The sequence below is a fragment of the Gossypium hirsutum genome, chromosome A03 (genome assembly GCF_007990345.1).
Source record: "Gossypium hirsutum isolate 1008001.06 chromosome A03, Gossypium_hirsutum_v2.1, whole genome shotgun sequence".
Taxonomy (NCBI): Eukaryota; Viridiplantae; Streptophyta; class Magnoliopsida; order Malvales; family Malvaceae; genus Gossypium; species Gossypium hirsutum.
In genome coordinates, this window is record NC_053426.1 from 64,539,856 (window position 1) to 64,562,377 (window position 22,522).

Here is a 22,522-nt window from a genome sequence, read left to right on the forward strand (position 1 = left end):
GGATAAGCATAGGCAGCTTATTGTTGCTGAAGATGCGGTGTAGAACTCATATATAAATGTAAGAATTATTTCAAGTCTTTATTATCTTATTTTGACAAAACTTATATCTAATATGAATTTCTCATTTTTATAGAGTCATAAAGAAGTAGCTCAATTCAGACATCGGAGTTTCCCTTATTATGACCAAGTTACTGCCATCTATGCAAAAATCGAGCCACTGGAAAAGATGCTCAAACAGTTGTTGATATTATTGAAGAAATAAATGCTGAGGATGTAGCTGTTACAAATACTCATGAAGAAAGAAACAATTTCCATGGATCCAAAGCTGATGTTTCTTTGGATGACATGGATCTTTCAGCTACACAATGGCAACCAGAACTGGAACTAGAACCGTAACCAGCTAGAAACCAAGGTGATTCTGCATTTTCAAAGAAGAAAAAAAAGATTTCTGATGCAAGTGATTTTTCTACTTCATTTAATGATGCTGTCGCTTTATTGGCGGAAAATATACGGACCGTTGGCCTTAAAATCAGTAAGAGGATTGCCTCCGAAGTGGTAATTCAAAAAAAGTCAGAAATGACCTTTCAAGAAAGTGCTCTGAAATTATATCCAACATTATGTGAAGTGGAAGGTTTAACTGAGGATGAATGCTATCGAGCATTGAGCAAAATTCCAGATCATCCAACACAAATTCTCATTTTCTTTAGTTTACCTTTTGCTGTGCGATTGGAATGGGTCAAAAGATTTCTTACTGACCATTAAAAATCATGATTGTGTTGATATTTTGGTAACTTTTTGTGTTTGTAATATTTGGATGGTATAATGACATGATAGAATGTCATTACAATGTTGTAACTTTTTGATGTCGTAAAATTTTAAAACATATGGATTATGACATATAAACTAATGAAATCATGTAACTTTTTGTTAATATATGAATATTATGCTTGGATGCGAAATATAATTCTCAAGTTATTTATTACTCTTTTAGCAATGAGTTATTTATTACTTCTAATATTTAATTATTTTTTATTGTAGAATAATTAAATTATTTGTTTCAATAATGATATTTTAGCACATTAAACATGTATTGCAGTTTAAAAATAATAAAGTAGATTATATATTTTTATAGTATTATATATTTTGATTTTTTAATTCATATAATAATAATTATATTAAGAATGTTATTAAATTATATTTTTTTTATTAAATTATATTTAATAATAATTATGTTAAAATATGGTTAAACTATTAATTATTTTTATTAAATTATTTTCAATAATAATCTTATTAAAATTTAATAACAATAACAATAATCATCTACCTTAAAAAAATCTACTAAGGGTATTCTGGTCATTTTAGTTTTTTTTCCTTATACTATTACAACATCATTCCATTCAACCAAACACAAGAATACTATTACAGTTCTATTCCATTCCATTCAACCAAACAATTGAATTGCTTATTACAGCTCTATTCTATTACAGCTCTATTCAATTACAACTCTATTCAATTACAGCCCTATTCCATCACAATGAGCCAAACGCACTGTAACTTGTAACACCCTATACATGACCCGATTTACCGGATCCAAATATAAGATGTCACAACATTTACATACTTAACTAAAATTTTCAATCTACGGGAAATCATACTGAATGTACCTCTTATTTATATAAATATCATTTCTAAGACAATAGGTTTGAAATAATACATTTATCATTTGTCGTAAACTTTCAAAGGTAAAATAAGACCCTACATCAAATTGTCTAATAGAATAGAGATATTTATAGCGTATATCACTATTTTTCTTTTGAAAAATATGTTTCTATAAATGTCCTTCTATATGTATAATATTGCCCTATGCTACAGCCATTGCACATCCCTGGCCTAGTCCCTCTCGGTGCTCTAGTTCAATTGACAGACCAACATACCAAAAGATGCATGTAAGTTTAAAAGAATTTAGTGAACCTCACTCATTTTTACCTTTAAACGGTGTTGTAAAATTCTTTGAATTAAGGATTTGAATTCCTTCTTAGATCTTAGCAAATAATTTTCAAATTCTTGATTAGTGGATAACCATATGCCAATCTCTATACTTATCCATCTTATACACATTTCACTCGACTGACGAATCTTAGACTCATCACCATACTTCAAATCCCATTACATAATTTTTTTTTGTGGTTATGGTTAGAAACACTTCTTAGAACAATATTCAATGGATAATTACTTTTGACGGATTCTTTTCAGGACCAAACAATTATTAGAACACCAGTTACATTGCATCTTCAAATCAGTCCAGACATACATACTTTCTTAGAATAATACAACGTTTTAATTCAAGCAATATAGTCCTAGATAACTTCAATACATGACCTAAGAAGTTGTAAGTTTGGCAAGCACTTATACTACCCCATATTCCAATGCATAAGGTTACTGTCATAATAAACCACTAAGGCCAGATTCATCGGTTGGTTACTTTATCGAGAATTCATCAGTAAGCCCCGATCATGGCTTGAATCAACGGTTCGACACTCTCATCTAGAATATTTGAATAAACTTTATTTTTGAATTTTCTCTTTTAGATAGCCTTGGATGACTTGGAGCATTTATTCCTCCCAAATTGTTTCTTGGCCATCTTGTTGAACCCTTGAGTAAGAAAAACCAACTATTCTTGAATTTCTTTGATAATAGTACTTGGTTCAATGGACACAATTTTCAACCATTAAAAATGTAACATCTCGAATTAGGGCCTAGTCAGAGCAGTGGTTTCGGGACCAAAAATTCGACGTAAGAAAACTTATTTTTATTATATTTTTATATTATACAATTTCATGGGATGATTTCGTGAAAATTTCGTTCAAAAATTTTGATGTTTGGGCACTTAATTTAGTCAAAAGGACTAAATTGTAAAAAGTGCAAAAGTTGAGTTCTACATGTTAGAGGTGTCAAATCGATTTGAAATTTTAAATTTGAGGTCTTTAAATGGTAATTAGACCATTGGTTAATTTTTGGACAAAAATAGACATGAAATGGGTGAAATAGAATATTTTGAAGTTAGGGGCATTTTGGTAATCTAATAATTAAAAGAATTAAAAAGGGAAAATAAGCCAAAATTGTCCATCTTCTTCCCCATTCAGCCGAAATTGCATGGAAACCATGGTTAGGGTTTGGTTCAAGCTTCCAAGCTCATTTGTAAGTGATCCTAAGCCTCATCTTTAAGGTTCTTTACATTTTTAAAGTCCCGATAACTTGATTTAACTATTTCCACCATTATTTTAAGCTAAGGTTTGTGTTTAAAAATTTACCCATGGATAACCTTCATGTTTTTTGATGTTTAATGGTAGAATATGAATGCTCGGTGTGTAATAAACGACTTTTACTAAGTGATTTTCGGTGAAATTGTCAAAAAGGACCTTTTTGTAAAAGCTACAAAATTTGTCATAAAAGTGTGATTGAGTGGAAATTAGGGGCTGCTATAGTTGTGAAAATGATTCGGCTAGGCTTAAAGTACAAAGCAATTGAATGAAAATCATTTTACGAGCATTGGGGCAAAAGTGAAAATATGTGAAAGTTTAGGGGTTAAAATGAAAATTTGTAAAAGTATGATTTTTGGACCCATATGAATAATGTGACTAATTATTAAGCTAAATGTGATATTATAGATTAAGGAAAATAAAATTCGGGCATAGATTGGAAATGAATGAGATTATGGACTAAATCGGAATAAATAGCCGTGCTCGTTTTCGAGGTAAGTTCGTATGTCAATAATAATGCAATAATATCATTGTTTATGCTTGAACTTAAATTGATGTGTTAACATTATGTGGTGAATATTTATATAGTTGGTATGATGATTGTATTATATAACAAATGCCTAAATGTTATTATGAGCAATGCCATGATTATTTCATGAATATGAGAATGGTGAATTTGTAAGCATGAATGATATTACGGTCGTTATCCACGATGATACGAAAAAGTACAATGAAGATGCTATGTACAATGAGAAAAATCCCGTTTAAACCTTAGGAATAGTTTAGGATACAAGTGACATGTCACTAGGAATTAAGAAATCTGAACTCGTTGAGTGGTCTGGGTTTGTGAGATATGTGGCATCCAAGCTCATTGAGAGGTCCGAGTTCATTATAGATGTGAGCATCTGAGATTGTTGAGTGGTCCGAGTTCATAATGGATGTGATTTATGTAACATCTGAGCTAGTTGAGAGGTCCGAGTTCATTATGGATGTGTTACATCTTATAAGGTAACTTTGTCTACGTATGTTTATGTGGCACTTATGTGCAAGTTTCCATGTATCCAATAGTATTCCAAGTTTTCAACAGGTATTATAATGAATGATGTGATGAAAGTCCCGAGATGGGCATTGTAATGAAGGTAAAGTTATTCGATATGCTACAGATATGTACAGGTACGTATGTTATACTCATGAGTAATGCTTTGTTACAGGATGATATATGATGAAAAGGTATATTCATGTATATGTATATGAATATTTGATTAATGAGCTAGAATGATGAATAATCTTGGTAATTATGTTATTATGCCATCATATGATAGTTATCATGATATTGCACTAAAACAGTTTTGGACATCAGCAGTTGTGTGATTTTGAAAATCCACCAAAAATTTTTGAAATTTAATTAGAGCTTGAATAAGATATGAGATTAAAGCTTATTGAATCTAGTTTCAAATAGAAGAAATTATGTAAACAAAAGAGTTTTATATTATGAGATATTTGAACTTTTGTCAGACAGAGTCAAAGTGCTTTTGGGCTCCCTTGTCTCTATTTTGGAAAATCACTAACAATTGTAAAAAAAATGATTATGGGTTAGAATTTATATGACTAAATCCTTAATGACTCTATTTTCAAGAGAAATAGATGGGAACATTAATTGAATCCCGTACTAGGAGATAATTGATTTTTAGTAAAGAAGGGTTGAAGTTGTCAAATAACATAACATGGGTGACTTTAAGGAGTAAACTGTACTTATTGGCTGATCTAAAAATTATGAAAATTTTATGATAAGAATATATGTGAGTCTAGTTTTAGGGAAAATAAGTGGATCTTGATTTGGAGTTCTGTAGCTCTAGATATAAATAATTTAGTGGCTATGACTCGAGAAAATAGCATGACCAGAATATAAGTAAAGTATAATTATGGTTATATATTACCATGGAATCATGTTGATAATTTGATTATTATTTTCATATAGACTTACTAAGCTTTAAGCTTACTCCCTCCTCTCCATTTCTTTAGTGTTGTCAGGTCGACTCGGGGTTGGAGATCGTCGGAGGCAGCATCACACTATCAGGTTACCACCTTTGGAGTATTGTTAAATCTTAGTGTTGTCATGTATTCTTTTGATTTTGCCAAGATGTTGGCTTAAATTAATTCGTTGTGTTTAGCCATGAGATGTGGCTTGTATGAGTTATGGATTGTAAGCCTATTTATCCAAGCTATTTATTGATGCCTTGTGATATGGTCATGTGATTATAATTATTTGACATGAATGGTTAGTATCACGGTATGTATGCTTGATGAATGTCTTATGACCAAACGAAGTGCTCATAATTAGAGAATAAAAGTGTGATATGACAATAAGTCAATAATGCTTGAACATGAAATTGGGAAATGACTTAGGCAAGCATGGTATAAATGTATAAGTAATAATTAAAATGACATGTTCAATTGATTGTGAATGGTGTGTTTAGACTTGGTATAAAATGAGTAAGCAAGACACATGTATGATGATATATGAATATTATAATTGAGTCTTAATGGAGGATGTTTAATAATTTACTTGATGCTACATTGTATGTGCCTATAATGTATTTAAGTATGTGAGGTATTAATGGTAACAAAAAGGCTTGAAAAATAGCCCAAGTGCTAGCCATACGGGTAGAGACACAACCATGTGTCTCAACCATCTGGAGGACACAGCCTAGCACACGGGCGTGTGATCTGGTCGAGTGGTTCATTTTGTTTTTCTGATGTCATAAACAGAGAGTTACAGGGCCTGAGGACATGGCCATGTTGGAGACACACGGGCGTGTCCCTATGTCCACACGGGCATGTGACCCTATTTCATGAAAATTTTTATAAGTTTCCCAAAACTTTCTAAAGTTCTCGATTTAGTCCCGAACCACCCCGATGTCTGTTTTAGGCCTTGAAGGCCCGTATAAGGGACGATATACATGTATTTGAAAAGTTTTGATTTTGGGAAAAATTTTGTGACTCGGTTTTGCATGTTTGTGAATGTTTAAGTTTCGTAACGCCTCGAACCCTGTCCCGGCGTCTGATACGGGTAAGGGGTGTTACAGAAAAGCAATGTTCTTCTCAAATTTCATTTTTCCCTTCTTAGCCTCTTCCATGTTGAGCTCAAAGGTTTGGAAGACCTAATCAAATATTCAATCCTCATGGCATTGATATCCTTGGCCGATATTGAACCTCTCAGGTAGTGACCTAATAACCTTTCTCACAAGTTTAGAGTTTGAGTACCCACTTCCTAAAGTAAAGCCTGATTGTCTAGGTCACAAAGTTTTGTATAGAACTCTCCAATGGTCTATGATGCCTACACCCTTAGAGTCTCAAATTTGGTTGTCAACATCTGAAGCTTAGATTGTTTGACTATATTGGACCTTTTATAAGTAGTTTCTAGTATTTCCCAAGCCTCCTTGGCTATTAGAAATCCTTCTGAACTGTTGTGTATGTATACTACAAAAAATAGCATAAAGAGCTTTGAAGTTGGTATTAGCAGTCCTTTCTTTTTTAGTAGTTTAGGTTGCCCCGACCTTGGGAGTTTTTACTCTTTCTATTGATGTGGAGGGATAAGTCCATCTAGTTAAAACAAGTCTCTAGGCTTGTTCATCCATTGATTTGATGAATGTTTTCATATTAGGTTTCCAATATGCATAATTTACTCCACTGAGCATAGATGGGCGTGGACTTGAAGATTCTTCCATTGCAAGCAAGTATATCAACTAGGATAATCACTATTTATGTTAAGTGAAAGACTCTGATACCAAATTGTCGAAATGACGGGGTATTTTCTTAGCAAACAAAGACTGTGATCAAAATAGTGCTTGAAACTATGGCCGTAGTTTCAACTAAGAACTCAAAAGTGCATAAACGTAAAGGTGAACATCGAGATTGTTTACACAGTTTGACCTCAGTATACGTCTATAGGGCCTTACCAAAGCAATGATCCACTATTTTTCTAATAGTACAACCAATTATTTAAGTTCTAACATTGGGCTAACTCTCACCAATTTAGTGACTTCACCATGTACAAAGACTAGATCACTCTCCCACTAAGCTTCTCCCTCAAAAGCTTAGTTTTGTAATCCAAGAAACTCTCTTGATTGCTTACAAAAACAATGCACACATAAAAAGTTCCTAACTTGAAGAAATTTATGATCTCTCTATCTCTTGGTTACTTTTTAACCTAGACAAAACTTAAGTTTATATACTACTACTTTTTATAAAGTAAAGCTAAAAGTTGGCATAGGGTAATAATTCCATAGGAGTCTCGATGTAATTCAATGTCTTCAACTATAGACAGTGACTTGTTCCACAAGTAACCAAACTTGATCTGTAAATAACTAATCTTAAATTTTAACTCAATTGGTCTTCATGTTTTAGGCTCTAACTCGTCCAAATATCTTCAAAACAAATAGCCCAATGCTTTTGTTCTAAAATTTGGCAACTCTAAAAATAGGCAAGTAGGAAAATGAAACAGTGCTTAAAGTTGTGGTCATTGTCTCAGCTACACAATTTTTCCTTGCCATCAAATATGTCAATAGTAATGTAACCTTTGATTGTAAGAAAAAAAGAAGCTCATTTGTAAGTAAGCTCTTTTTATGTAATAAAGGTAAAATTGTAATTTTATAATATAAAAATGAAAAAAATTAATTAGGCTCATGAGATATTCAAATCAAGTATTATAGTGCTTGATTTTGTCTTGATTGATAGCTCGAGTTGTTCAAGTTTGAATTTGGCTTGATAATTATCAAATTGAATTCAAGTTCTTTCAAGTTAAACTCGAATAATTTATGAGCACTATTATCTCATTTACATTGTAAAACTAAAACTTCTTTAAACAAAGCTATAAGAGGCTCACATACATAGGTGAGTACCTTCAATAAATCTTCAGGGTTATGCCATGTGAACATTCTTTGATAAATGATTGTGAAGAAAAACATCAATGATAGACAACTGATGGCCCTGCTAATGGGATGAACTTATGATCGTAGACATGAGTGTTAAAATCCTTGATAAATGTCTTAAAATTGAAATACAAATTGTTGGTGGTGTGTAAATGAAAATTGAGTCTTCCATCATCTCAATGAATTCATAGGTGAATCTATTGATGTTTTCATATTCGTGATTTATTTGACAATATGTTTTAATTTTTATTGAATGTTTTCGAGTGATATTATATATATAATATTAGAACAATCTTTTTATTGAAGTGTTCATGGTTATATTGGGAAATAACAACTCATTCACTTATCCTAATTTTTCCTTTTCAGATGTATAGGGGAGAAGTAGAAGTGCCTATAGATCGGGTCAGGTCTATACAAGGTATCTAGATCAATTTTTTAAGTTTGAGTTCGGCTCAGCCTGAAATATGGTTTACTTTTTTGTCCAGGTCTGACCCAATTTAAGAAAAGTAAACCCGGGCTCGACATGACTCATCCATATTTAATTTTTTAGATTAGTTTTTGTTTAAAAATATTTAAAAAAACTATAATACATTAAATGCACTAAAAAGACACTAAAATAAAAGTTTTCTAACACATTAAAAATACATTAAAATTATTTATATTAAAAAAACATTACCATAAATATAATAAATGTTTTACTATATGAAAAACATAAATAAATATAATAAAGATTTTATTTTATTAAATATAATTTTTAAAATTTTATATTTTGGGTTGGGTTATTTAGTTGGATAATTTTTTTAGGTTTTGAGTAATAGGTTTAATTGTTATTGGGTTAGTTTCTAATATAAATATATATAATTATTATTTAACATATATAATTAATATAATATTTTTTATAACATAATATATTCGGGCCGAATTGGACTCAAGCTAAAAAATTTGCTCAATGCCCGACCCTATAAAAAACTAGTATTAAGTTTTACCCAAATCTATTTTTCAGGCATCGTATTTTGTCCAAACCCTCATAATATTTGAATGGACTTTTGGCTACCTGCCATGAATAGTAATAGTATTTTTAACCATATTTCTTTTCTTATGTTAATAAAATTCTCATTTGGTATAAATGGTATCAAATTCTCACTCTTTCTTGACACGTAAACTTGAGTTGTAATGATGACATTCAATGTAAATATGATGCGTTAACATAGTAAAGAAGTCTTTGTGTTTTATGGACAACATGATATTATCTTGAGATAATACTTAAATTAGTAAGTATTGTATTAAGATAATACTGCCACGTCATACTCCATTATTGGGTTGTGACAAGAATGTCATTGAGAAAACAATGATTGCTAAATAGTGGTGGTAAGCTATATGAGAGCCTGTGCAGTAGCATTTATGGACAAGAGAGGAGAGGCCGAGTTGGTGGATGGCATATTGAGAGTAATAGCTAGGTGAGTTGGATTGAAAATATGCATGGGACTTGGAGAAAAGTGAAGAGCAATAGAGTGTGGAGGATGGTGAAAATGGGGCAATGAAGAGATGAAGCTTATGGCAAGTGGGTTTTGTTTGGATAGGTGATAATGTAGAGGGAATAGTGACTCGAGGTAAAGTGATAGAGATTCATGAAATTCTTCAAGCATGTGCGTTAAGAAAATGCTTCAGGAGTGAAACATGTCCACCTGTGTTTTTTTTTTTTGTTAAGTTGATTGTGTCAAAGTTTGTTCTTGTTTTTAGGAATTAGTTATTTTTGTGTTGCTTAAGTTTAGGAGAAAGTTAGTGGGTTATTTATTTTATTTTGTATAAATTCTGAATGATTGTTGAATAAAGGGTGTTCAATTTCCTTTATCCATTTAGTTTTTTTTCACTAAAATACTTACAATTGGTATCAAATTTGTATTCTTAAGGGATCTGTGAGTGAGTGTGTGAGGTTGTTGTGTAATAGACGTCAAAGCAAGTTCCAGTTTCTCTTCAATTTCTCTATCGGTGTTTGATGGAGATAACTACCAGGTTTGGATAGTTCGTATAGAGGTGCATATGGAAGCTTTGGATATTTGGGAAGCAGTGGAAGAAGATTATGAAATTCCTGCTCTCCCAAACAATCCTACCATGGCACAGATCAAATTGCAAAAGGAGAAGAAGACAAAGAAATCCAAGGCAAATGCCTCTTTGTTCGTTGCAGTCTAATCTACTATCTTCACTCGGATTATGACTCTGAACTCAACATATGAGATATGGAATTATCTCAAGTCAGAGTCTGTGGGAGATGAAAAAATCAAAGGAATGTGTATGCTAAACTTGATTCGAGAATTCTAGTTGTAGAAGATAAAGGAAAGAGAATCAATTAAAGAGTATCCTGATAGGTTATTGGACATTACAAATCGAATCAGATTACTTGGTTCTGAGTTCAAGGACTCAAGAATTGTTGAAAAAAAATTCTTGTAACAGTGCCTAAAAAATTTGATGCATCTATTTCAACCTTGGAAAATACCAAGGATTTGATTCAAATCACTCTTGCAGAGATTCTCAATGCTTTGCAAGCACAGGAGCAAAGAAGAGCCATGAGGCAAGAAGGTACTGTTAAAAGAGCCTTCCCAGCTAAGCATCATGAAAATGCGAGGAACAATAAGAAGTTTTTCAAGAAGAATAAAAATTATCCTAGAGAATCTTCAGCCAACAACAAAGCAGGAGTCAAGAAGGGATCCTACTCTCCATGGCAACATTGTAATAGAAAGGGTCATCCTCCTTACAAATGCTAGAAAAAGCCAAATGCCAAGTGCACCGAAAGTAACCAAATGGGGCATGAAGCTGTAATTTGCAGGAACAAGAATCAACAGCAAGGTGAAGAGGCTAAGATTGCTAATCAAGAGGACGAGGATCAACTGTTTGTACCAAGTATATGACAGTAGCATGAAGCTGTAATCAAATGAAAGTTAGCTGATTGACAGTAGCTGTACCAACCATATGACTCATGACAAGGAGTTTTTTTAGAGATTTGAAGCCAACTAACATCACCAAAGTCAGAATTGGCATTGAGGATTACATCTCTGTCAAAGGAAAGGGGACTGTTGCGATTGCAAGCTGTACAGGTGCAAAACATATACAGGATGTTCTCTGTGTTCCTGACATTGACCAAAATATATTGAGTGTGGGTCAACTTATTGACAAAGGCTTTAAGGTTACTTTTGAAGATGAATATTGCTTAATTAAGGATGCAGCTAATTAACATATCTTCAAAGTAAAAATGAAAGGAAAAAGTTTTTCACTCACTCTCAAAGAAGATGCCACACAGATTTGGCACAAGAAAGTCGGACACTATCACATTAAGGGCTACTACAACTAAGAGAACAACTAAGAGAAAAGGAGTTGGCACTTGTGTCACGGGGCTAGACCTTTCGTCTCGCAATCCGTGCGGCCTTAGGCGATTTGCTCGTCCAAACTCGCCCAAGTCAGCCTTTACTCGAATGAGGATTCCTTAAGAACTCCCCCAAGGCACCAACTCGTACAGCGGAAGCAAACTTGTGCCAAAAGAAGCTTATAAGAACAACAGAAAGCCACAGAAAAGATCGCACACAAGGTGTTTGAGTAAATGCTCTCAGAACTCTATTACTTTTAAGAATTCTCAAATACAATGGATGATCTACAAGTGAGGGGGAGGCTCTCTATTTATACTTGAGCTCTCCCAAAACCGACGGACAAGATACATTTACATCGACGGATGAGATTAACCATATCCCATGATTTAAGGGATTTACAAGATATTGCCAAATCAAATCCTATCTAATCTTACAAGATATAATTCTCTCTATCTTTGAAGATTAGTTACCATAGTTGCCTAAGTTGCCATATCTTCGCTATCGGGCCAACCAGGCTTCAATTTGACAGGCTTCTCTATCAGTTCCTTGAATCGGGCCAGCTCTTGTGGGCTAAATGATCCCCATCTTATTGACAGACCTCCATGGGGCGCATCTTGTGCCATGGTCACGGGCCTTGCACTCTGACCCGTGACATTCTCCCCCACCCATTCTCGCAATGCCCTTGTTGCGACTTTCGAATGGCACTAACTTGATTCACCTTGGATCCCTCTCGTTGCCTTGGCTTTCTCCCGACTCGCTTCTTAATCGGGTTGTCCCTTCTTCCGGACTTTTTTCCTCGGCTACCGTCTCTTCTTATCTTGAACTGTCGCACTCGTTGGTACATCTCGTTGGCAAGAAGTCTCCGTACTAACTTGCCCCAATTTTGACTTATTCCCTTTTGAACCATCTTGATTCTCACACCTTGGCTTCATGTTGCCTATAGTCCCTCGGCTTCCTTGCTTATGAACTTTGAAAGGGCCCTTACGACCTTGCCAAGCCAACAAGTCAGAATTTAAAACACTATCAAAGTGTTCGTAATGTACCTTACTCACAGCATTTACTCGTCCCGACTGTTTCTGCATCGCTTCTTTTCCCTCGAAGTCCGATGTACAACCCACCTTTCCCATAGGTGTCGGCTCCACAGTCGAATCTGCAGGCTTCATATCAATCGCTTACGCCACTAACACTTCCGAATGGCTTTCCGTAACATCCCGTTCTATCGAGTCAATGTTCCTCCCATACGAAACATCCTCGACTAGTTGGATTGACGACAAAACCTTTGTCCCAACCTTCATATCTCGATACACTGGCACAACAATCTTTGATAATGGACCAGTGACAATATGAATTTGATCGGCCCATGGATACAGAACCGTCTGAATCCTGTCAAGGATGTTTAAGCCAAGCACATAATTGTAATCATCTAGTTGGATTACCTCGAATTCTTCCTTGCCCTTCCATTCGCCGATTTGTAGTTCCACCTCATGAACTACTCCTACAGTTGGACCCTCCTCGGAATTTATCGTCTTGGTCTTCCTATTCGATTTCTTAATCGAGAGACCAAGTTTCTTCGCAGCCCTCTCCGATATGAATAAATCCGATGCTCCCGTATCAATCAGAGCACTCCCATTTCGACCTGCAATGTTGATGTCTACGAACATCAACCCTTCCCTACCATTCCTTTTCTTCGGGAAGAGAATCATCGAATTGACCCTCGATGCCTTTTTCTCAATAGGCTTTTCCTCTTCCGGCTCATCACTCTTCTTGATAGCCATAAACGTAGATACTTTTGGGCAGTCCCTCTTCATGTGCGGTCCATTACAAAAGTAGCACCTCAACTTTCCCCTCTTTTCTTTCGGGCTATTGGGTCTTTTTTTCCCATTTCGTGGTTTCCTATTACCACCATCGCTGCCACTACTGCTGCCATAATAGCTATGTCCCTCTTCATCTTCCTCATGGTGCCCACCATTGCCCCTCCCATTGGGCTTGGAAGATTCGAACCTGTCTTTTCTCGGAACAAGTTCCACTAGGGACTCTGCCACCAGCATGGCATTGGTTAGTTCTTGAACTCCACGACGTTGCAATTCTTGCTTCGCCCATGGTTTTAGCCCATCTGTAAAATAGAAAAATGCCTCCTTTTCGCTCAAATCTGAAATTTGAAGCATGAGTTCACTGAACTCCCGCACATATTCCCTAACCGTGCCTCGTTGCGTAAGCCGCCGCAACTTTGCTCGAGCTTCATTCTCAGCATATTCGGGGTAAAACTGTGCCTTAAACTCCTTTTGGAACTCCTCCCAAGTCCCAATCTCGGTCCCACCACGTTTCACATCAGTGGACCTACGTCGCCACCATAACAAAGCAACGTCAGTAAAATACATAGCAACAGTGTTTACCTTTGCGACATCATCCTCGATGGCCATCGCACAGAAGTATTGCTCCATGGCTCAAAGAAAATTGTCCACCTCACTTGCGGACCTTGCCCCTTTAAACGCTTTCGGTTTGGGCACATCCATTGCTTGTTGCTTCGGCTTCGAAGCCAACATCCCACTACCTATGGCAGCCTTGAAAACCTTGAGCTCCTCCTTAAGCTCATTGATCATCTCGAGCTCCCCCTTAAGCTCGCTGATCTCCTCCTTCAACGCTGTTACCATAGCCTTAAGAGCATCATCCTTCCTAGCCAGCTTAATTTCCGAGGAACCGATAGTATCCAACACATATTCCTTAAGCTGCTCTTGCATAGTTTGCAACCCATCATGAACACTATCACCGACATCATCAATCTTCTCTTTGACATCACCCATGGATTCCTCGAGAGTGACGACTCGATCCTCCAAAGCTGACAACAAGTCCCTTGATCGACTTACTTTCCTGGCCCTTCCTCGGGTCTCCATTGGCTCATTCTGCCCAACGACTTCTTTCGACATCCCAACAGTGCCTTTGAACCAATAGCTCGGATACCACTTGTCACGGGGCTAGACCTTTCGTCTCGCAATCCGTGCGGCCTTAGGCGATTTGCTCGTCCAAACTCGCCCAAGTCAGCCTTTACTCGGATGAGGATTCCTTAAGAACTCCTCCAAGGCACCAACTCGTACAGTGGAAGCAAACTTGTGCCAAAAGAAGCCTATAAGAACAACAGAAAGCCACAGAAAAGATCGCACACAAGGTGTTTGAGTAAATGCTCTTAGAACTCTATTACTTTTAAGAATTCTCAAATACAATTGATGATCTACAAGTGAGGGGGAGGCTCTCTATTTATACTTGAGCTCTCCCAAAACCGACGGACAAGATTCATTTACATCGACGGATGAGATTAACTATATCCCATGATTTAAGGGATTTACAAGATATTGCCAAATCAAATCCTATCTAATCTTACAAGATATGATTCTCTCTATCTTTGAAGATTAGTTACCATAGTTGCCTACGTTGCCATATCTTCGCTATCGGGCCAACAGGCTTCAATTTGACAGGCTTCTCTATCAGTTCCTTGAATCGGGCCAGCTCTCGTGGGCTTAATGATCCCCATCTTATCGACAGACCTGCATGGGGCGCATCTCGTGCCATGGTCACGGGCCTTGCACTCTAACCCGTGACACTTGATGTTCCCAAGCTTAGTGATGCAATCTCAAGCTGCAAAGTGTGTCAGTTTGGAAAGCAAAATAGGTAGCCATTTCTTAAGTCAACCTAGAGAGCCACTCACAAATTGCAGCTCATCCACACAGATGTTGCAAGCCCTCAAAGAACACCTTCTTTAAAAGGTAGTAGCTATTATATTACCTTTATTGATGACTTCACCAAAATGTGCTGGATTTTTTTCTTGACGTTTAAATCGAAAGTAGCTCAAGTTTTTTAGAAGTTCAAGGCAAGAGTTAAGAATGAAAGTCGCTGCCAAATTCAGAGTATAAGGTCTGACAATGGGAAAGAGTACACTTCGGCAGAATTTGACAAGTTTTGTGAAGATTTAGGCATAGAGCATTAGCTTATAGCCCCTTACACACCTCAACAAAATGGAGTTAGTGAAAGGAGAAATAGGTACATAATGGAGATGTCGAGATGCATGCTGCATGAGAAGAATTTGCCAAAGAAGTTTTGGGTAGAGGCAGCAAATACGGTTGTGTTTCTTCAAAATAGGCTTCCAACAAAGACAATGAAGGAACATACACCATTTGAGGCATGGTATGGTTATAAGCCATCTTTAAAATTCCTTAAAGTATTTGGTTGCTTGTGTTCACTCATGTTCCACAGACCAAGCGTGACAAGCTTGATAGGAGAGCCTCACCAGGTATATTTATAAGCTATAGTACTGTTAGCAAGGCCTATAAAATTTTTCTACCACAAACTGGAAATATTGTTGTTAGTATGGATGTTCACTTCGTAGAGGATGAAGAGTGCAGTTGAGATGATGCAAAGGAGAAGGGTCAGACCATGACAGAGCTGAAACTCAAGTTTTCTAATTCAAACATTGAAGAATAAGATGACTGGCAGAATGAAACAGTGGATGATGCTTTTGTAAAATGAACAAGGTTGCTCTCAGATATTTATGAAAGGTATAATGTTTTTGTGTGTAAACCTGTTGACTATGTAGAAGCAAAAAAGGATCAAAGGTGGATAGCTACAATGGAGGAGGAGCTGTCAATGATAGAGAAGAACAATACTTGGATCCTTATGGACAGACCTCAATATAGGAAGGTAATTAGAGTTAAGTGAGTATTTAGAACCAAGCTTAAAGCTGATGGCTCATTCAATAAGCACAAAGCCAGGCTTGTGGTTAAAGGGTATGCCCAAATCTTTGGTGTTGATTACTCTGACATTTTTGCTCCTGTTACTAGATTGGACACAATCAAGTTACTGCTTGCAATAATTGCACAAAAAGGTTGAAAAGTGTTCCAGTTGGATGTCAAATCAGCATTTTTAAATGGTGTCTTACAGGAAGAAATTTATGTTGAGCAGCCCCAAGGATTTGGGAAGGAAGTTGAATGAGATAAAGACTATCTTCTTAAGAATGCCCTTTATGGTCTAAAACAAGCTCCAAGAGCTTGGTATAGCAAAATTGATGAACATTTGTTGAACTTGGGATTTGTGAAAAGTCTATTAGAAACAACCTTGTATGTCAAGCACAATGATACAGACATTCTTATTGTTTCACTGTATGTTGATGACCTACTGGTTACAGGAAACAATACATATCATATTCAAAATTTCAAACAAAAGATGATGAAAGTGTTCAAAATGACAGATCTCGGGTTTATGTCCTACTTCCTTAGCATGACAATCAAGCAAGCACAAGGTGAAGTTTTCATCTACCAGAAAAAATATGCAAAGAAAATACTGAAGAAGTTTCAGATGGAGGAGTGCAAGGCAACAAGCACTCCAATGAATCAGAAAGAGAAGTTGTGCAAAGAAGACGATACTAACAAAATTGATGAAGAATATTTCAGGAGTTTGATTGGTTGCTTGATGTATCTCACAGCAACAAGGCCTGATATTTTGAATGTTGTAAGTATTTTGTCTCGATTCATGCATTGTGTAAGTGAATTACATCTCAAGGCTGCCAAAAGAGTGATTCGATATGTCAAAGGCACAAGTGATTTTGGTGTTAAGTTCATAAGGAGCAAGAAGTTCAAGCTGGTTGGTTTTTCTGACAGTGATTGGGGAGGTTCCATTGATGATATGAAGAGCACTTCAGGCTACTGTTTTACTCTTGGCTTTGGTGTTTTCTCATGGAGCTCGAAGAAGTAAGAAACTATAGCCCAATCCACTGCCGAAGTAGAGTTTATTGCTGCAACAACTACTGTTAATCAAGCTTTATGGCTGAGGAAATTTTACTTGATTTTGATCTGGAGCAGAAGGAAAGCACAGAGATTCTTGTTGACAACCAAGCTGCTATTGCTATCTTTCATAATCCTCTGTTTCATGGAAAGGCTAAACATTTTAATATCAAGCTATTCTTCCTAAGAGAAGTACAAAAACATGGAGATGTGATTATTGTCTACTGCAAACAGAAAATCAAGTTGCAAACATTTTAACCAAACCATTGCCTGCTTGCAAGTTCGAGTTTCTGAGGTCAAGACTTGGTATTTGCAGCTCTAAAACAAGGAGGAGAGTTAAGAAAATGCTTCAGGAGTGAAACATGTCCACTTGTGTTTTTTTGTTAAGTTGATTGTGCCAAAGTTTGTTCCTGTTTTTAGGAATTAGTTATTTGTGTGTTGCTTAAGTTTAGGAGAAAGTTAGTGGGTTGTTGATTTTATTTTGTATAAATTTTGAATGATTGTTGAATAAATGGTATTCAGTTTCCTTCATCCATTGAGTTTTTTTTCAATAAAATACTTACAATGTGATTGGGGTAGGGAGTCAAAGGATTGGGATTAGGTGGTGGTAAAGGGAAAAGATAGTGTTGTCTTATGTCCATGCCTCTGTATACCATAGTGAAGTTTTGTGAAGACTGAAAATTTTGACTTTATTGATAAAATATCATGGTATTTATACAAGTAACTGGAAAGGAAAAACTAAAGAAATAAAGAGAGAATATTTACATATCAGTCAAAGAGATAAAAAGAGTAGAAAATAATTAAAGAGATAAAGATTAAAAAAAAAAGAGGGTCTTCTCATAGCTTTTTATGTCCTTTCAAAATGGATAGTATGGGGCTGAAGTTTGCATTAGTCTGAGTTCTATCTCTGCATGGCCCAAGCTGGCATTTTAACTTGATCGATCCATTTACTTGACCAAGGACTTGCTCCTTCGTAGTAAGAAATCAGAAGTTGGCCATGCTTGTTTTACTTGCTACTGCCTGCTGATCTGTATTTATAGCGCATGGCCCAGAGAAGGTAATGCATGAAATTCAAAGCGCTAAGCACACACATAAGCCAGTAGAATCTCTCCAGATGATATCCGTTTATTGTATGCCCTGACAGCCACGGCTTGTGCCCTGAGTTCTCACTCACATTGTTCACTATTGATACAATTACCGAGCTTAAATAATACCCCATTGCCAAGGAAGTCCAAGAAAGAGATGTAGCCAAGGATCTCATGCTTGAGGGCGCCTCGGTGAAGAAAAATTCTAGTAACCCCGCCAAGGTGAAAAGATCAGCTGACCCCAGGAACAAGTACTGTAAAGCAATCCACAAAAATGTAATGGGTAATGGATTGGTTGAGTCAAGTAGGCCAGAGTAAGTTGCTACTCTTTTTCGTTTAATTTCGACAAGAGCTGCCACTGCCATGGCTACCATGGAAAGAAATAAACCAATCCCAATTCGTTGCAAATGAGTGATGCCCATCTCAGTTTTAGTTACTCTCCGAGCAAATGGGATAATGAAGTGATCGTAAAGCGGGGCTAGGATCATGATGAAGACCACGGGAAAGACTGGTAGGGAAGCTGGAGGAATTTTCAATGAGCCAAGCTTAGTGTTCATGGTTGCTGCCTGCTCAACTGAAAAAGTTGAGAGCTGAGCTAGGCAGCAATTGAGAACAATGGTGCAAGCAAATATGGGAAAGATTTTAAGCACGATCTTGACTTCCTCTACTTGCTGCACTGAGCATTCAAGTGCTGGGTAAGCTGGCTTGTTCACCGCTGCTCTGTTTAGGACTTTGAGGCTTTCAGTTGGGATTTGGTGGTCTCCTTCCTTGCTGGTTTCAGTTCGATAAGAAGGGCTCGTTGTCAGGTTCGCAATGGCATTTTTTTGATTTTTGCTCATGCAACTGTTCAGCATAGCAGCAATCAAGACCTGTTCAAGTAAAGCAAAAGTAAAGCAAAAAACAAAACTTATTTCTTCATTACAGGAATGGCATCAAGGTGGGGTCTGATAATTGAAGTAGCTTTTACCTTGCCAATGGTTGTAAGAGGGCTGCCAAAGGGTATTTTGTTCCTGTAAACAGCCGAACCAGCAAGGAAGATTGCGATTGACAACAATACTGCAATTGTAGAGATGGAAAAACCCCACTTCCATCCCATATTATCTTCAACCCACACAACAAATGTGACGGCTATGAGTGCACCGAATGAGAGACAGAATACAAAGTAGTTGAAGAAGGTGGATCTTTGCTTCCTTCCCTGTGGGGTGTTGGCATCAAACTGCTCAGCGCCATGTGTTGGTAAGGAACCCTTTATCCCTCCAACACCAAGCGCCACAAGATAGAGGCCAGTGAACAGCATTACTGCTTTCCCGCCTCCAACTTCATGGCATGGAATGGAGGTGGTTGATGGACTACATTCTCGTGGCTTTAGGGAAGCAGTCCGAGCTTGCATTGCAAGAATGACCGACCCCTGTTTCAAGGACCACAATTGGTTAGGCATGCCTGCTCAATTAGCAAGTGTGTAGACTTTAGAAGTCCCCCAGCAATTAATTTGAATAACTTTGATTCATAATAAGCATTCCTTTCTCTTTCCTTTGTATCTCTTTTAAGGCATTCATGGGAAGAAATGAAGCTTGCATTCAATTCCTTATACAGCTAGGTAAACTCGGTTTCATGCAGTTTTCAAACATAAGAAAGACTTTCAAGTCCGAAATCCATACATACACAGCATCCAAGGTTGTATAATAGATAGGGAAGAGGAGATGAGTACGCCTGGATCAAACTGATTCGTCAGTTCCCTATATGATTGATTTCCACATACTAAACCGAAAAGCCGATAGCATTAAGGTCCAACTTCTTGGGCCGTTCAATTTGGTTTTTCCGTTATGTGGCGTTAGCCACACAAGGATTGCACTGCGAAGATTTCAATGATATGTCGCTGTAAAGAAACCGGGTTGTTGACGACATGGCTTTGTTATATTGAATTGTGCAGGGTGAGCATGATTCTCAGTTAAATAGACTTTCAAGTTTCGCTTGGGCTCTATCAATGGCCGCCCACGTGGTTCATGAACCTGCCTAAAATGAAATGAGCAACCTTTGCTTCATTTCCCTTTTTCATTCGAAGAAAGCTACGCACCCATTATTAAATGGATTTGGTTTTCCCAGGATTTTCTTCGGATTCGTCTCTTTCTCCAGCCACATACTGTACAGTGATTGGTGGATGAGAGTTGAAAATTACCGTGTATTAGACGTACGACATAGGGTAGGAGCTCCAGCGACTGTTTGACACTCATGCGGTATGTGTAGAGCTAAAGCTCTCTTATCGTTAAACTAAAATCCCAAGGCGTCGGCTTTGTAAGGATAAGTCCCATGACTAATACCCCAACATTGGCCTACTCCAGGACCCACTCGCCCCACTTCCCAATTTATGGATAAGAAAAAAAGGAATTTCTTTAATGGAATACGAGGCATTTGAAAGCATAGCTAACATAACCGATTGTTGTTGGAAGTTCCAATATGTGATGGAAGGTTGAATTGAAACAGACCCTGTTTTATTATCTCAGAATTAGTTTACTTTTGGGATCCGAAAGAAAGTGGACAAATATACTGACATTTTTTACTAAGGCCACGTTAGTTGTTGTATCTAGGCGGACTGGGTTTTTTTGTTTATACCGAACTCGCAGGGAGGGAACACTATCAGATTTTTGCCCGTGTCTTTTATTTATGACAACCACAATGCGGATGAAGTGCAATAATGAAACAATACATAGAGAGTTCTAAAGATAAGTGTGTGAAAATGGAGTACCAGGAATTGGATGAGTGCGCTTATGAGGTAGATGTGAAAAGTAGTGAAGAAAGTGTCGGATAAGAAGCCCCCAAGCAGAGCCAGAAGGAAGGCTGTCCCCATGAAATTGGTGACATCGTTTGCCGATTTTGATGGAGGTAAGTGCATGTGCTTTGACAGATACAGCACCAGGTTGCTACTATTTGCCAAGTAGGCCAGGTTCTCCAGCACTTCCACAACTACGTACAGCCAAAATTTATCATTAAACTAAGCGATGGAACCAACCTATAAAATAAGCCTACAGCGGAAGCTCACCCTTGATTTGTGTCAAAAGCAACAAAAAGGAATAGATCAGGTAACTAACCCAAGACAAAGGAGGCAGCCACCATGCCACCATGTTGGCCCCTTAAAGCAGGTCTGCCCCTCCAATCCACATACCCTTCCCATCTATTATCCTGGTATCCTCCTTCCTGTACAATAAAAGGCGAGTTAGTAATAGTATCTAGGAAAGCAACATAGGTTTGTTGTCTGTTGTTTGTACTTTGAATGAAGCAACGAGAGGACGAATAATGAGTGAGATGACAACATAAAAAGAGCAGCAAAATAAAAAAATTAAAAGGGCGGGGGGGGGGGAACCCACCATTGTTTTTTCTCTCTCCTATTCTCAACTTGGGTAATTATGTTGGTATTTGATCTCGAGTGTGAGTAGAAAAGCATGGTGAGAGTGGTGGGGGTATTTAAAGAGAGGGGAAGGGAAGAGCATTTGATGGTTTCATTTCAACTTGGAGGAGAGAATGGTCTTCACACTTCACATAAGTTACTTTTTGACTCATCATCCTTGGAACCTTTTGTTTTATACTAAGAATTCTTTCATTTTATTATTTTATTTGAAAATTATCATATTAACGAACAGTTTATTTTTTGTAATAGCAAAGTTTCTTTTTATTAAAGATTGCTAACTTATAGTATTAAAGATTGCTAACTTATAGTAAAAATGCTTCAGAGGAGGAAGATTAGGAGAGAAATATATCAAATTCTCCCCACCCATTATTAAAGGAACCCAAAAAAACAAAAAGTACCTTTCTCTTTCTTTGACCATCGAAAGCCAAAACCTTCGTCGCGGATGCCTAATGATAGTATTTGTTTTTGTCTTTTCTTCCAACAAAATATGAATTCAGTTAGCAAATAGAAACAACAAAGCAGTACACGCCTTGAGGAGTAGAACAAAACCAGCAAGAAGCAACACACAGTGAGCAGCTGATCGATAAAGGCCCCCTTAGGAGGTGTGGCGCCAAACGTTGACAAAAACCACTGTCTTCATGTTCAACCACAAGTGGTTAAGTGGTTTAAGAATCTCCCAGGGGCGCCAAGGTTGATATCGAGTATTGGTGTACCGA

The 22,522-nt window shown here is 36.9% G+C and overlaps 2 protein-coding genes across 2 annotated transcripts; one reads left to right on the plus strand and one right to left on the minus strand.

Annotated features, from left to right (window-relative positions):
* The first annotated feature begins 15,589 nt into the window (after positions 1-15,589).
* LOC121218150 (uncharacterized mitochondrial protein AtMg00810-like) lies at positions 15,590-17,289 on the plus strand. Its single transcript, XM_041094882.1, has 5 exons — positions 15,590-15,721; positions 15,796-15,832; positions 16,136-16,239; positions 16,380-16,439; positions 16,552-17,289. Exons 1-5 carry the CDS (start codon positions 15,590-15,592, stop codon positions 17,287-17,289), a joined length of 1,071 nt encoding a protein of 356 aa, XP_040950816.1.
* Positions 17,290-17,990: 701 nt separating this feature from the next.
* Positions 17,991-21,914, minus strand: LOC121202954 (protein NRT1/ PTR FAMILY 4.6). The gene is made up of 5 exons (XM_041098009.1): positions 21,766-21,914; positions 21,490-21,595; positions 21,147-21,364; positions 19,371-19,811; positions 17,991-19,272 (listed from the first exon to the last, which is right to left on the minus strand). The coding sequence occupies exons 1-5, from the start codon at positions 21,766-21,768 to the stop codon at positions 18,325-18,327; spliced, it is 1,716 nt and encodes a 571-aa protein (XP_040953943.1). The 5' UTR covers positions 21,769-21,914; the 3' UTR covers positions 17,991-18,324.
* Between the last annotated feature and the right edge of the window lie 608 nt (positions 21,915-22,522).